Source organism: Peromyscus leucopus, chromosome 1 (genome assembly GCF_004664715.2).
Source record: "Peromyscus leucopus breed LL Stock chromosome 1, UCI_PerLeu_2.1, whole genome shotgun sequence".
Classification (NCBI taxonomy): Eukaryota; Metazoa; Chordata; class Mammalia; order Rodentia; family Cricetidae; genus Peromyscus; species Peromyscus leucopus.
Genome location: NC_051063.1, coordinates 130,307,858 through 130,322,852, shown reverse-complemented (window position 1 = coordinate 130,322,852; position 14,995 = coordinate 130,307,858). Strand labels below are relative to the sequence as shown.

Genomic DNA, 14,995 nt, shown 5'->3' with positions numbered 1-14,995 from the left:
CCCTTTGTTTAAAACAATGCCCATGTTTCCTAATGCTCTTATTTCCCAAATGCGGGCTTATAAACACAGGCTTAAGACTGGGCAACGGGGCCTAAGACACAGACGTGCCCACTCCTTGAGGCCAGCAGCACCTTGCCTACCTCCAATACCAGGTCAGGATTCTACTGACTCTCAGCAGATCTTTGTTTGCTATTTTTTCATTAACTCTGGGAACAAAGCAAACCAAGGCCTGGCTCTTTTTATGACATAAAACAAATATCAACTAGGAAAACACAAGGTATCTCTTCCAATGGAAATTAGTCTTCCTTCAAGGGAATTCTACAACCAATAGCAGATTTTAGCCAGGGTTTGAAAGGCTTTCTCTCATCATTTCTATAGAAAATATGTGATTAAAAAAAGTGTCTGTCCTGGCTACTAATAGCTTTACTTATACATCTGACACACATATATGTGTGTATGTGTGTATATACATGTATATATATGTATGTATACACACACATCTATACATGTATACACACACATATATGTACACACACACACACACACACACACACACACACACACACACATACACACACACACAAGAAATTCTGAAAGTTGCCCTACAGTAAAATCCTGGTTCCTTCTGATGACCTGTCATTATGGATTTTGGAAATAGCACCGTATACTGACAATCAGCTTCCTGGGAGGCTGCAGCCATCTATTACTGTGCCAAAATTCTCCTCTACTACTACTGAAATTTCCAGCCAGAAACTCAAGAAAAAGAACTTTCCTCCTCTGAGAGCAGAGCAAACTGGAATTAAGCTCTGAGAGTTTACAGGAATGACCAGTGTAAATGACGAAGAGTAAAGTCCTCTCTCAAAATGCACTGTGACGGTTGAGTTCCGCCCCTTTCAAATTCCTGTGCAGAACCTATAACCATGATATGGAACAAGGCTTTGACGATGTGAATGAGTTAAAATGAAGTGTTAGAATGGGCCCAGACCCACTGTGACTATTGTCCTTTTATAGAGAGGAGATGAGGTCACAGAGAAAAGACCCCATGAAGACACAGTAAGGAAGTGGCTACCCACAAGCAGAAGGAGCCAATCCTACCAAGTATGGATTTTGACCCCTGACTTCCGGTCTCCAAAGCTGTGAAAAAGAAATCCGGGTTTGAGTTCCAGAATGTGTAACTCTTGCTTTTAGTTGTCTAAGCAATTATGTGTGGGAGATTTCAGCCACTCCACCCAAGGCTACAGCTGGGACAGCTCTTAGAGCTTGCAGCTGACAGATGTCAGCAGGTGTCTTTACTCCCGTGCTCCTCCAGACTGAAACTGAAAATGAGCAGAGATGACTGAGCAGTGCTGGGCCCTGAGGTCTAGAAGCTGAGGTGTGAGTCCAGAGGATCATCGACACCTTACATCTATATATTTGCCTCTATAGATTATGGCTTCCCGTTTTGTGTTTGTATGGGATTCCTGTGTGTACAAACATGTGTCTCTACGTCTGTATGTGGTTCTTGTGCTTTTCCTTCTGTTTGTTTTGTCCTATCCAAATTTGTTTGGTTTTGTTTTAGCTTATTGTATTTTAGTATTGTTCTGTAGATTCCTGTTTGTTTTTTTTTTCTACAAAGAGACAGAAAGGGTGTGGGTCTGGGTGAGAGGGGAGGTGGGAAGGAACTGAGAGGAACAGGAGGAGGGGGAACCATAATCAGAATATATTAAATGAAAAATGTATTTTCTATCTTCTTTTTTATAATTTTATTTTTAATAAATTTATTTACTTAATTAATTAATTATTTATTTATTTTTACATCCCAGCCCCAGCTCCCCCACCTCCTCTCCTCCCATTCCCACCACACCCTCCTCTGTTCCCACCCTCCAGTCAACTCCTCCTGCATTTCTGCTCAGGAAAGGGCAGGTCTCCCATGAGTATCAACAAAACATGGCATATCAAGCTGCAGCAAGACTAAGCACCTCCTCATGCATCAAGGCTGGGCAAGGTGACCCAGCATAAAGAGTAGGGTCAAAAAAGCCTGTATGTAAAAGGGTTGGAGACAGCCCCTATTCCCACCACCAGGAGTCCCACAAGGGGACCAAGCTGCACAACTGCAACATATATGCAGAGAGCCTAGGTCAGTCCCATGCAGTCTCCCTGGGCTGTCAGATCAGTCTCTGCAAGTCACCATGAGCTCAGGCTAGTTGGCTCTATGAGCTTTCCTGTGGTGTCCTTAACCCTCTGGCTCCCACAATCCCTTCTCCTCCTCTTCTGCAGGACTCCCCTAAATCTATATCCTTCTATTGAAAAAGGATGCAGCACACAGTGGGGGAGGGGAATACAGCTGGCAGTGCTAGAGGGTGAAGGCATCCTGCCACTTCACAAGAAGATGCCACAGTGTAGACAGTAAGTATCCCCTAATGTGACCAGCTTGCTCTCCTGCATTGTGCCATTGGGACCTGATAGCATCTCTAAGACTCTGGGCCAATGGGAAGGAGCTGTATCACGGGGGAACAGTAGGACTACCAAACCCCTTCCTCTCCTCTTCCCTTCCTGGCCACAGGTGAGTGATTTCGTTCAGTCTGTGCTCCCAACATATCCACTGAACCCCCAGATGCATTGCCCCCTGCCAAGCTATGAATCAAAATAGGCCAGTTTGTCTCATCAGTTGGTTATCTGAAACATTCGTTCCAGGGAAAGTAAAGGAGTCCAGGCTAACCTCAGATTCACTATGTAACTGAGGATGGCATTGAACTCCAGATTCTCTCCCCATCCTCCAAAAAGTGGAGGACCTTCTGATTTTGATGCTGGGACAGACAGTCTGACTTTAGCCTCAGAACCTGACCCTGCATAACCCCTTCCCAGCCTTTCCAAGTGAAATTACAAGAGTCCACAGTCCACAGGGTCTTCATGAGCCAAGGCACAGACAGGCTTCAGCATCTGCCCTGGAGAATTTCCTGCCTGGTGGTCAAGGCTTCTCATGCTTGATAAAGGCCGGATGAGCAAACCAACCAACTATTTGAGGTTTTGTCCAAAACAAACCTAGATCTATAATGCTTTGAAGTTGACCTAAGTTAGCCCTACTTACGACACAAATGAGAGGCTTACTTTCCGCCCATGACAGGTGCCACTGATGAAAGTCAGTCAGTCTAGGCGAATAAAAATTATTTGTTCTTTCAACTCAAAGACAAAATTTCAATTAGACATGTTTGCCTACTTGAATCTTTGGGGTGGGAGGCTCATTGGATTATTGGCTGTTGATTATTGATCTCAGGGCTTCATGCATGCAAAGTACCCACTAGCAAAGACAGTGGGAGGGAGGAGTGGAGGGATGGAGGGACTGAGGGACAGAGAGACAAACAGAGGGAGGGAGGAGGGAGGGAGGGAGGAGGGAGGGAGGGAGAGAGAGAGGGAGGGAGGGAGGGAGAGACTGAGTATCTTCAAATGGCTCTAGGACAGTTCCTGACTGATGGGCCTTTGCCTTGATGTCCCTAAAAGTAACTGATCTTTGGGGCCCGGGGGAGGACAGTTCTCATCACAGTCAGTGACACCCACCTTTCCTGGCCTTTTTTTAGGTGAGGAACAGTGGGGGGTAAGGCATTCTGACATGTACACTGAGTGACTGAAAATTGTTTTACTGAATATGACAAGCTAGAGAAGCTTGGTTTTGTCCCATTCTCAGCTCAGTTAAGTCTCTCAAGGGGGTCTTAAGTCACTTTTCAGCACATGAGTCACTCATTAGCATACATAAAGTGAAAGGTCCTGAACTTATTAAATTCTCACTATTAAATCCAATTTTGATCTTAGAAATCATGGTTCTGTCCACACTCTAGTCAGTGACAGTGTTTTCTGAAGTCAGTCTCATAGCTTGTAAGGTCTGGTTTACATCCCCATCATCAGGAAAGACAAATGTGCCCCTGCCTCTCATCACTTCCATCTCCTCTACCTTTGGATGGGTGAGACACCAGGATGCACCGTCACCAATACGAGAGCTGACACACAGCATTCCTTCTGGAGGCCGCACGCAAACTAAACATGGTGAAATGTAGAGGCTGGCTTGGAGAACTCAGAAACAGAATGGCTATTGCTAAAAAACAGTGAGCTGCTCCCTGCTGGGTTCTATGGACACCGGGAAGCTGCAGCCCATTGGGCACTCGGCTCACAAAACAACCAGGAGACAAATGACACCAGGCCGGGCCCTTCAACAAGGAACAGAGTGTTCTTTAGTCCACTCTGTAGTGGATGGACAATCTGGGCATGCTGACCTGAGGTCTGTACTCACAGCCTTGTCAATGACAAGACTGGAGGCACCGTTCCTCAGAACATTGTCTGAGAAATCTGCTGCTTCTGGAACACAATGTTATCGGTAAAGAAAATTACAGAAATTCAGTTCTGTAAACTTAAAAGTATTTCAAGTTAGGTGTGCTGGTGTGTGCTTGTAATCCCACCACTACAAAAAGCTAAAGCATGAAGAAGACAAGATTGAAGTTGATCTGAGCTACACAGCCAGATCTTGTCTCTAAAAAAAAATTGAAATAAAATACCAAATAATGCAAAATTGCACACCAACGAAGCAAGATGTTACTTGTACTATACACTCATATTTGTACATCCCTATGTACACATATTCTTGTGTACAGTCATACACAAAAACATATGTACTCACACCTATTCATGAGTAGCAGCTAAGTACCAACAGGGACAGATTCACTCAAGAACAACCATCAGAACACATTCCTTCAGTAAATCAACTGGCAAAGAAACCACATGTGGAGGACTCTTCTCCAACAGAAACTCAGCCTCTGGACTGCCTTGGGGAATACTGGCCTGCCCTCAAATCCAGCACCCACCTGGCGTTTTGTGACCCTACTTCTGTTTTGTTATTTACACCTACCACTTCCCACTTCAACTTTCCACACAGTTCACTTATTTACAGAGATGATATGAGCACCAGGAGAAGAAAAAGCTCCCAGCTTTGATTAATGCAGCGTTGATGACTAACAGATGCTCAATAAATATCTAGTGAAAGAATCAAAATTTGCAAAGGGGAGTGTTGTATATCAGTTGAGATGCTTAGAAAATGCCTGATTCTACAGAGCTGTCCATGCAAATATTACAGGTGAGTTAGAACTTCTTCCCTGAGCTGTGGTGGGGCGAACACAGCTTCAGGCCAGACCTGCAGGTCTGTGAATATTTATTGTGAACATAGGTAAAACCTGGATGCTTTTGACCTCTCCCTGACAGTTCAGACAGAACCCCCTTGCTCCAGCTCCAGCTACACTAGCAGGTTGGAAGATGGCAGGCAGGCAGAACACCTGCCTTTGCCTTATCTATTTTGCACTGGTAACATGGTGAGATAATCATTGTTTCATAGGATTCTTTTTAAAATATGTAAATTTTTTAAATAATGTTTACTGTACCTCAAGTGCAAAGGCATGTTAAGGTCTGGCACCTAAAAGAGCAGAATAAATGTGACTCACAACTCTGAATGCAATGTTTAGCACTGGGATTCCTTCCTGAATTCTTGGTTGCTACTATTAAACCCCAAGCTTTAAACCAAACCTTTCTTTTTAAGTCAAAGACTCTAAGTTTCCCTTCACAGAGGCTTGATAGTGCAGCCACCCACCCAGTCTGGATCTTTATCTGAGGTCTGAGTGGGACATGCCCATCACCTCCTGCCTGTCTTATATCCCTTCAACCATGTACAGTTTTATCCAATACTCTTCATTAAATAAACACATTTCCACCACTCAGGGAGTGTGTAGGTCTGTGTGACTGCACCAAAGAACTAGTATCTTAACCTTCACTCTTGCCTTCAGATTAGGTTCAAGTCCCTCTTTTTGGAATCATCCCTTGACAGCTGAGGATGGGCACTTTCCAACCTTAGACCCTAACAGGAGCATCAGCTGGTGGGCATGGGTTAGTCCCGTTTTGTTAAATTACTAGGCCTGACAGGGCATGAGCCACTCGTATCTAAACACATGAACACTTTATCCAAGATGTATGAGAGTGTGTAGGAGAGGTGCTAACTTCTATTTTATCAGTAGAGGGCGCTGGTGGAAGGTGGAGGAGTAAAGAACTGCCTGCGAGTGAGTGAGTGAGTGAGTGAGTGAGTGAGTGAGTGAGTGAGTGAGTGAGTGAGGGTGGGTGGGTGAGTGTGTGAGTGAGTGAGTGTGTGAGTGAGTGAGTGAGTGAGTGAGTGAGTGAGTGAGTGAGTGAGTGAGTGAGTGAGTTCAGGGTAATGAAAAGCAAAAACGTAGTAGGCTTTGTCCCAGGTTAGGCTGCTTCTCCCTACAACCTCACCTAGCCTCTCATACTCAAAGGCTAGGGCTCCTTGGGGCAACTAACTGTCTAGAAGCCATCTACCCATCTTCATTACAGCCCACTGCAGCTGCCAGGACTGTCGAGTGTAGCATCCCCAGTGGCCAAGGATCAGGGACTACCCTGGTATCCAGCAAATTCCCAAGCTTGGCAGCTCTCAGTGATCCTCTGGGGTAGACGTACAGCAACTTCCAAAATTACAGCCCCCTCCCATAAGCTATGGCTGTCTCTTGAGCAGAAGGCTGTGTCTATCTCAGACCCACTGCTTACAGCAGCTACGGCTCAGTCTTTACTGCCTAATCTCACATTAAGGTTGCTTCACATCTGTGCTGGAGGTGCAGGTCCAAGGCAGAACATCTGCCCAGTGAGTGGGCACCCTGTGCTCCATTACTAGCACCACAAGAACACATAAAAATCCTCGAGAGACTTTCTCTGATGTCATCATGGTGTGATTTATCTCCTGACTGCACTGATGACATAGTCACCCCCCCCCCCCCCCGTCATCTGTTAGTCTTAAAGAAATACAAATATAAAAATCCCTTCTAAGGTTTCCTGCAGTCTACTTCCTGCACTTGACCATCTATAAAGCTGGTAAAATATTGCTTTGAATCTTACATGAATCAGGATCCAGACCATAGTCCATTCTTCATCTTTCTAATACTTAATAGGAAAAAAAACCACTTAAATGAGAATTTACATTGTAATGCTGCCATGAGAGGCTTGGTTTGTCAGCTGTTGGGCATTTAAAAGCCAAAGACTTATGGCTTTTTACTTTCCATATGGGAAATAAACACATAAATTTCATTAGGATAGTATATAAGCAGTAATTCTGAAAGTGCAAAAATACATCAATATGACAGTCAAAATGTGCATACATCTTGAAGAACTTCGTTGTTATCAAAGAAGCTGTTACTAAAAAGTCAGAGTTATTTAGTTGTTAGTCTGACCCAATTTCACTAAATTATGACTCAATGCTATTTGCTTCCTCAGGTCTGAGAGCAATGGTTCTCAACCTTCCTAACGCTGTGACTCCTTTAATACAATTCCTCATGTTGTGGTGACCCCCAACCACAAAATTATTTTTTGTTGCTATACTTAATAACTATAGTTTTGCTACAAAAGTTTTAGAGATAGAGGTTTGCCAAAAGGGTCCCAACCCACAAGTTGAGAACCACTGCCCTAGAGGGTGATACAGAACAACCATTTGTATTTGTTAGTTTTCCTGCTGAGACAAATCACCTGACAGAAAGCAGCTTGGGGGTTTATTTCTGCACTTCTACAGATACAGTCTACCATGAGAGTCACGGCACTCACGACAGCACACACGTGAGCCAGCTGGTCATGCTATATACACAGTCAGGAAGTGGAGCATGATGGATGCCTGTGCTCAGTTTGGGTTCTCCTCCTTATTCAGTCCAGAATCCCCGGACATGGGATGGTATTGGCCACAGTTAAGGTGAGTCTCCCACCTCAATGAACCACATAATCCCTCACAAACAACCCCCAGAGATTGGTTTCCATAGTGATTCTAAATTCCATCAAATTAACGAAATTATCCATCACACCATCTTTGAATCTTAAGCATCCCACTTACACCTGACTTGTCTATACAAAGTACGATGAAGCTATGAAGTGTCACAGTTGTTGTTTGAGAAGGGGGGGTTAGGTGAGTTCAGAAGTTGAAGAGTAAACAATAAGAAATGAATAAATTCTTGGGAGTTAACTAAGGAGTCAGACTTGTGATGATCCCTCCCACCCTGCCAAACATGAACACTCTACCCCTGACTCTGATTAGCATCATCTTTCCCTCAACCTCAGATACTCACACATCCTCACTTAGGTCTGACTCATCCTCTACACAGTGCTGTACTTCAACTTTGGTCTTCGTATCCCATCAAGCCTCTTCTTGCCTCCTGGTGAGACTGTGAAAATTGGAAGGGGACTTGTGTCCCTTGCAGCTATCAATGTTGCAATGTTAGTTGCCCCACCCATCTCCTTATCTCTTGGAAGGAAGGCAGAGGTGTCATGTTCTGGGACACAGTGGGCCAGGTGGGGAAGCCTAGCTACAAGGTCGACTTACTGCCAAGACTTTCCTGCACATGGACCCACACAACTATCAAATTCAGGAAAGCATAATCATCAGGCAAGGTCAGGAATTGCATGGAGCCCCTAACAAACAAGCCCTGCTGCTTTCCTGGCCTGGGATGAAAGTGCTCCATTTTAAACAAACAAATGTAAGCATATGTGTAAATATACACACATATATAGTACTTTGCCTGTGTTTGTACATCTATATTATGTTTTTTGTTCCAGTTTTGTTGGTGCTGTTGTTGTTGTTGTTGCTGTTGTTTTGTTTTTAGCAATGTCTCTTTACATTGCCCACCTGGGCGTTGAGCTTTCCACCTTCTGCCTCAGTTTCTAGAGCAGCTTGGATTATAAGCATGCACCCCTACATACAAGTAATTTTTAAGTTTATTGTTCCACAAAATATATTTGGTAGAAAAATCAGGTGGGTTTTTTGTTGTTGTTGTTTTGTGTTCTGTGTTTGTTTTTTTCTAGTCACAGATCAATGAGGAAATTGCAATGGAAATAAGAAAGGGCAAGACAGTAAGGCAAAGGCTTGTAACCAAGTGGCATCCATAGAGGCAGCTGCCTCAAAACCCCCAGCCACAGGTCTTACCGTTCTCCCTTAGTGGCCTTCTGGGTGTGTGAAGAGGCATCTCCGCCTGTGATGGTGATTGATGTGAGTTGCAGGACATGGCGAGAGTAGGAGGCAGGGCTCCCCGCCCCTCAGCGGTCCTGATCAAGAATCACTTCACTTGCAATGCCTGCAGTACCTTCCTGTGGATCCATTGACTATATAACCAAGTCAAAGCTAAAGCCAGCCCCATGGCCCTGATTCTAGACCCCAAAGAACTCTATTGGTAAGTGGTGGGATGACCCAAAGTGGCAGAAGAAATCCCCAATGACATCCTCCCTCAAATGCAGGGACTCACTTCCTTGGGTCACTTTTTAAAGCATCCTCTGTACATGAAATGTCCAGACCTGAAGGAATGACTCAGACAAGCAATGCAGGATGGAGTAGGTGGGGTCAGGAGGAGGTTGCCCCACTTCCTTTTCGACATTTCCTGATGCCTGGGGACTGTGTTTCATTATTTCACCTGGTGTTAGCACTGAATGTCTCTACACAGACGTAGAAGGGGAAACCTTTTTTTTTTTTTTTTTTAAGAAGACCTGTGGGAAAGCTCCTTGGGGACTCTCCATTTCCTAGCCTGTTTATGGGTAAAACCTCCCTACCTACTCTTTACTCAACCCTACTCTTAGTTGTTGGTTCACACATCTGAGACAGAACTCAACTCTGGAAGCCCTGAGGCTGAACTGAGAAAGTCACTTGAGGAGATAATGTTCCCAACCTACTAGGAACAGACTGTGACTCTGCTATGCTGCTTGCTATTTGGTGACCTAGCAAAATGACTCAGTAAATGTTGACTGTTTCAGAATGTTCACTCACAATTCTTCAAAGACTAAATAGCATTCTGAGAAACTTATTAAGTACACTAGAAATCACAGTCAGAAAGAGCCCCATCCATATGGGCGTAGGCACGGAGGAGCTGTCAGACTCAGTTTCTGTCTACTAGGCAAAGTGGCCCAGACCAAAGACAGGCTTGCAGGGGAGACAGACACTGGGATGCTCTGGAAATGAAGATCACTTACAAGCTCCGAGAAGCCACGGACCACTTGCCGTCGCTTCAGGTTGGTCTCTCCATCCAGGTTAGCAGTCTCGATGTGACACAACCCATCAGGGTCACTGGAGGACAGCAGCAGAATGTCCGCAGGTATGATCTCATTGCAGTGAAGACGGACAAAGTCGCCCACTCGGATTTGTTTCCAGTATCGAATCACATACTTCTGTTCTTCCCTGGTAAGAGATTTTGATTAACATGGTTGGCAAGATCCAATCAGGCTAAATTTGGCTGATGAGTATTTAAGTGTCAATTAAAAGTTATTTCCAAAAACAAGATTAAGGCTATATATGCATATAACTCTATTTGAAATGGCTAGAATAGACAGAACTATAGGGACAGAATATGGACTCAAGGCAACTGTGGCTGGAAGTGGGAAGATGAAAACTGACTGCTTAATGAGCAAGGAGGCTGTTTCTGGGCCCACAAAATGTTCGGGAGCTAGATAATCGTGTAGGCACTCAACACTGTGGGTACCATAAATGCCAATGGCTTCATCACTTGAAAGTGGTTAAAATGACCACTCCCAGACCTGTGCTTCCAAAGAACAGAAAGTAAGGATTCAAACAGATCATCTATGTTCATTATGTATGTCATCAGCTACAACATGGAATCAACCCCTCCTCCCACAGATAGACAGGTAGACAAATACAGTATACACACAGTGGAATATTACCCAGTCCTTAAGAAAGAAAGCTAGAACGCAGGTGAACCTTGAAGATGTGCTAAGTGAAGATTCACAGACAGACTATGCAATGCCTCCACTCAAGAAGGACCTAGAATAGGTCCATGTGCAGAGGAAGAGATTCAAGTTATGGAAGGATAGAGGAGGAAAAACAAAATAAAACAAATGTCTTCATGGATACAGTTTCTACCTGGTGATGGTAAAGTTTAGGAAATAGTAATGATGGTTGAACTATACAGTATCATTAATTGTATCAAAAATATCAAAATTGCTACCAAACTTGTAGAAATACGACCTTCTGTTATCAAACAGATTTAATATGTTAAGCGCATTTACAATGATTTTCCAAAGGTCAGACCCTGAGCTTATATCATTAGAAGCATCTGCTTTTAATTTCTCTTCTTCATCAACACCATTCCTGGGTTTCTACAGAAAGTGTAAAGCAATTTAAAGAGCCAGTCCCTTTGAAAAACATTCTCGATCGCAGTAGATGTTCTCAGGTCCATGGGCAAGGCTTTGATCCAATGGGACTCTCAGATGGGATGGTCTTGGGACCCATTCCAGGACAGTGATGACAGGAGGCAGAGAAGCTCAGCAGCACCATCTTTGATGAGTTTGTACACAGTATCAAAGCTCAGAAAGCTTAGCTTGGCCTCCCATTAGAGATCACTTTTATTTAGAACAGAAGAAGAAAAGGGCATGTGCATCTGAAGGAGGTTCCCCAACAGAACTAGCGGACAGGAGCACCATGAAGAAGCCTAAGGCCAGTATTCAATGAGGCATAGGACAGGCTGTAAGCAAGAACAGCAGCCCCTCTTCAAGATGCCTAAAAGAATAAGGCTCCAAGGAAAAAGCCCTGCAGGTGCAGGAATTCTTGTCTTGAGCAAACCCTGAGAAATTCAATGTTGGAAATCATTGATAAATGAACAGTACACAAGACATCATATTGATGTCTTAGACCAAGCATCCCTCATAAAATGCAAGTTGTATTCTTTTCATGTAAATGTCTACATACTTAAGCATAGAAACCTCCACTTATGGGAAGAATAAGAGATACTACATATTTCTTATCAGTCTTCCCTAGTATTATGGAATGAACTGTGTTCCACTGCATTTGTGTGTTGAAGTCCTAACCCCTACTACCTCTGATTACATTTGGAGATAGGGTGTTTCTATCTAGAGGGAACTGAGTAAAGGAGGTGTGGTGAGGTACTATTATAATCTGAGTTATGTCCTTAGAACAAGGGAAGAGGGAGCAGATATGTCCACACAAAACAATATGAGAACACTGGTTAGAAGGCCATTTATAGATCAAGGATATATGCCTCCTGAGGACCCAGCTGTAAATACTTGGCTTTGGCAGCCCACATAGATCAACACAGCACAGAACTATTTCAACAAGGTCAGCTCAATGCCAGCCCTCTGCAACAGTGAGCTAAATGGACACCATCACATAACGACATGATAGCTGTTGTAGCACCAGGGTGTAATGCAAAACTTCAGGTCTGCAGTGATGCTGCCACAAACAAAACCGCTGTGCTGCAAGCTGCATTTAGCATACCACAAACAACCATATACAGGATACGATATTAGATGGTAGGTGATGACGTCACTAGCCTGTGTATTTTCTCCACTGCATGTTATGTGTTTTTATTTTCTTACCCTAGTGCTAGGAAACCAAGCCCACAGCTGCTCTTCTATGGAGCTAAACCTCCGACCTCTTTGTGATAATTTTAGAGCACACATTGGTTATAAATAATGTTTACAGTAAAGCTAGTTCCTCTGGCAGCAGATTCACACATTCATGGTCACTGTGTCTCTGGAATGCATCAAGATACCACATGGTGTGACTAGCCCAAGTTGTGTAACTATGTGTGGACAACCACGATGGTTCCACAAGAACAAGATGGCCTGATGATGCCTGTGTGGGAAAGCACTCCCACTGTTCGGCATTGCATGACTACCTCCCTCATGACCTTGAGTCTTATGTCTCTTGTTAGGAACAGTTCACAGACTCAATTGCCAAAAAGGGTGAGCAGAAGAAGCAGAATGGGTGGGGACAACACAGTGTGTGATTTATCCACATGCTTGTGCTCTATGGCTCCACACCAGGGCACAGGAAAAGTAATATAGAGAAGGCAGAAATAAATTCATCTGATGCTCAGGGATCTCTTAGAAGCACTCTTCTTGAGGCTGTGGCCAGGTGACCTACTTAGGCCTACCTCCACTTTCCTCACACTTCTGCTGGGTGCTCAAGTGGTTACACGGTCAACCAGTTTCCTCCACAGCGTACATCCCGGGGCCATAGTACTCCATGTCTGCAGATGACTTCAGTCTAGCCCACCCACAGAAAGGCACTCTTTCCAGGAACCAGGATCACCTGGGATGCATGGGTTGCACTTTCTACAGCTGCAGAGCTGGACTGTAGCTCAGTGGTAAAGAATGTGTCAAGCATGCATGAAGTCCTGGGTTTGATCCTAACCCACAAAAAAATAAAAGAAGAAAGCTAAATAGAGAGGGTTTACAGCAACCATAGTCCTCAACATAGCAGATGAGCTTATAGTAATTTTAGAAGTGATACTTTTTAAAAAAAGAATAGCATATTGAATTCTTTTTAAGGACAGATTCTACCCCTGTGGCAGCAGATTCCAAGATGACCCTAAGGCTGGTAACACTGGTACACAGGATCATGCATGGTTTCTGTGAATGGGTTGGAGTCAGATATACCCATGGAAGCCAGGTGATCAATTCTCATGTTGTAAGTTGACCCAAGGGACAACTTCCAATGGGAGGTGGACCTAGACATATGAGTATTGCGAATCCATGCCTGGTATCAGAGACAAGGACGTATATGAAGGAAAAGAAGGGGCCAATGACCAGGACCTGAGGATGAAGCTCTCACCCATCAGCCAGCATGACAATCAGCTATCTTAGACTGTCTTAATTAGTTTTTTTGTTGTTGTTGTTGCTATGAGTGAATAACACAGACTGGATGATATATATAAACCCCAAAGGCTTATTCAGCTCATAGTTGTGGAAAGTAGAAGGTTCAAGGCCAATGGGCAGTATCTGGTGAAAAACAAGTAGGAAATCTGCAGACATACAAGGCAGCACAGGGTATCATGGGAAGGGGATCCAAACTGGCTTTTGTGACAGAGATGATCTTGAGACAACCCAGTATTTCCTTCATCTGTGGGAGAATTCAGTGTTCCACCTCTTTGTCACTTACAATAAGGATTAAATTTCCTTGTAAGTTTTTGGGAGATCATTCAAATTATAGCCCAGACCTACTGCATGGAAAGAGGTAGACAAGAATACCTTCTCCTAAACGCAGAAGCGTTGGAACCTTCTATGTGAAGACCGTTAATACTTTTTGCCTGGCAAGACTCAGAGCAGAGGATCCAGCTAATCCCTGCAGGCCGTAGAAAGTGTGAGATCATGTTTGTGTAGTGTTTAGCAGCTTATATGTGTGACATTTATTACACAGTCATAAAAACAACACGTCATCTCTAATTCCTACACCAAAGGCCAGGGCCCTCTAGCCCTCTCCCCTCTCTTCTCTATTTTCTTCCTCTTTATTCTCCCATCTTCTCTCCCTGGCAACCCCATAGTCTATATAAACCAAGCAGTAAACAAGAAATCTCCCCAGCACTTTGTTCTACAATATCTATGCCTGAGAAAGATCTACCTCATGAAAAGAAAGTGTGGTGACACCAGAGGATGAAATGACATACAAACAAAAGGCTTTGACAGTGCACACCCTTGGAATGTGAGCTGGGATACAGTCACACACCATAAATCATGGTCACTCCAGAGGATGATAACCAGCTTCTCAACTCAAGATTCATGAAGGAGCTAGCCTGAGACCATCAACCCAAGAAGAGTTCAGAGAGCACTTAGGGAGAGAAAATGTGTGTGTCTGGGTCTTGAGACTCATCAACTACCAGTAGCTGGAGAGGCCATAGACACTAGATGATAACTCTTGACACTTTTCTAATCCAATACAGTTTCTAGCTATTCTAAATACTTCTTCTTGTACCCATGGATAAATCACTCCTAATCCAAGAAGCTTCTTTTTGCAACAAATGGAGACTATTACAGAGACAGCAACTCATCAAATTGCAGAGAATAAGTGAGTGTGGGGTGTTCAGCCCCAGATGATATATCTGCAATGCAATCCTTACACATAAAGTTCATGAGAAAGTGGAAAAGAGAGGGGGGAAGACTGTAAGCCAGAGGGCCAAGACACCTGCTGCAAAACAGGGTC

General features: G+C 43.9%; 1 protein-coding gene across 2 annotated transcripts in view; it reads right to left on the bottom strand.

Annotated features, from left to right (window-relative positions):
- The window catches only part of Atp10a (ATPase phospholipid transporting 10A (putative)), a 165,458-nt gene that overhangs the window by 73,269 nt on the left and 77,194 nt on the right, over nucleotides 1-14,995 (bottom strand). For both annotated transcript variants that reach the window (XM_028855714.2, XM_037198221.1), the window contains exon 2: nucleotides 10,015-10,219. In XM_028855714.2, the coding sequence (XP_028711547.1) occupies nucleotides 10,015-10,219 (205 nt within the window). The remainder of the gene's footprint in view (nucleotides 1-10,014; nucleotides 10,220-14,995) is intronic.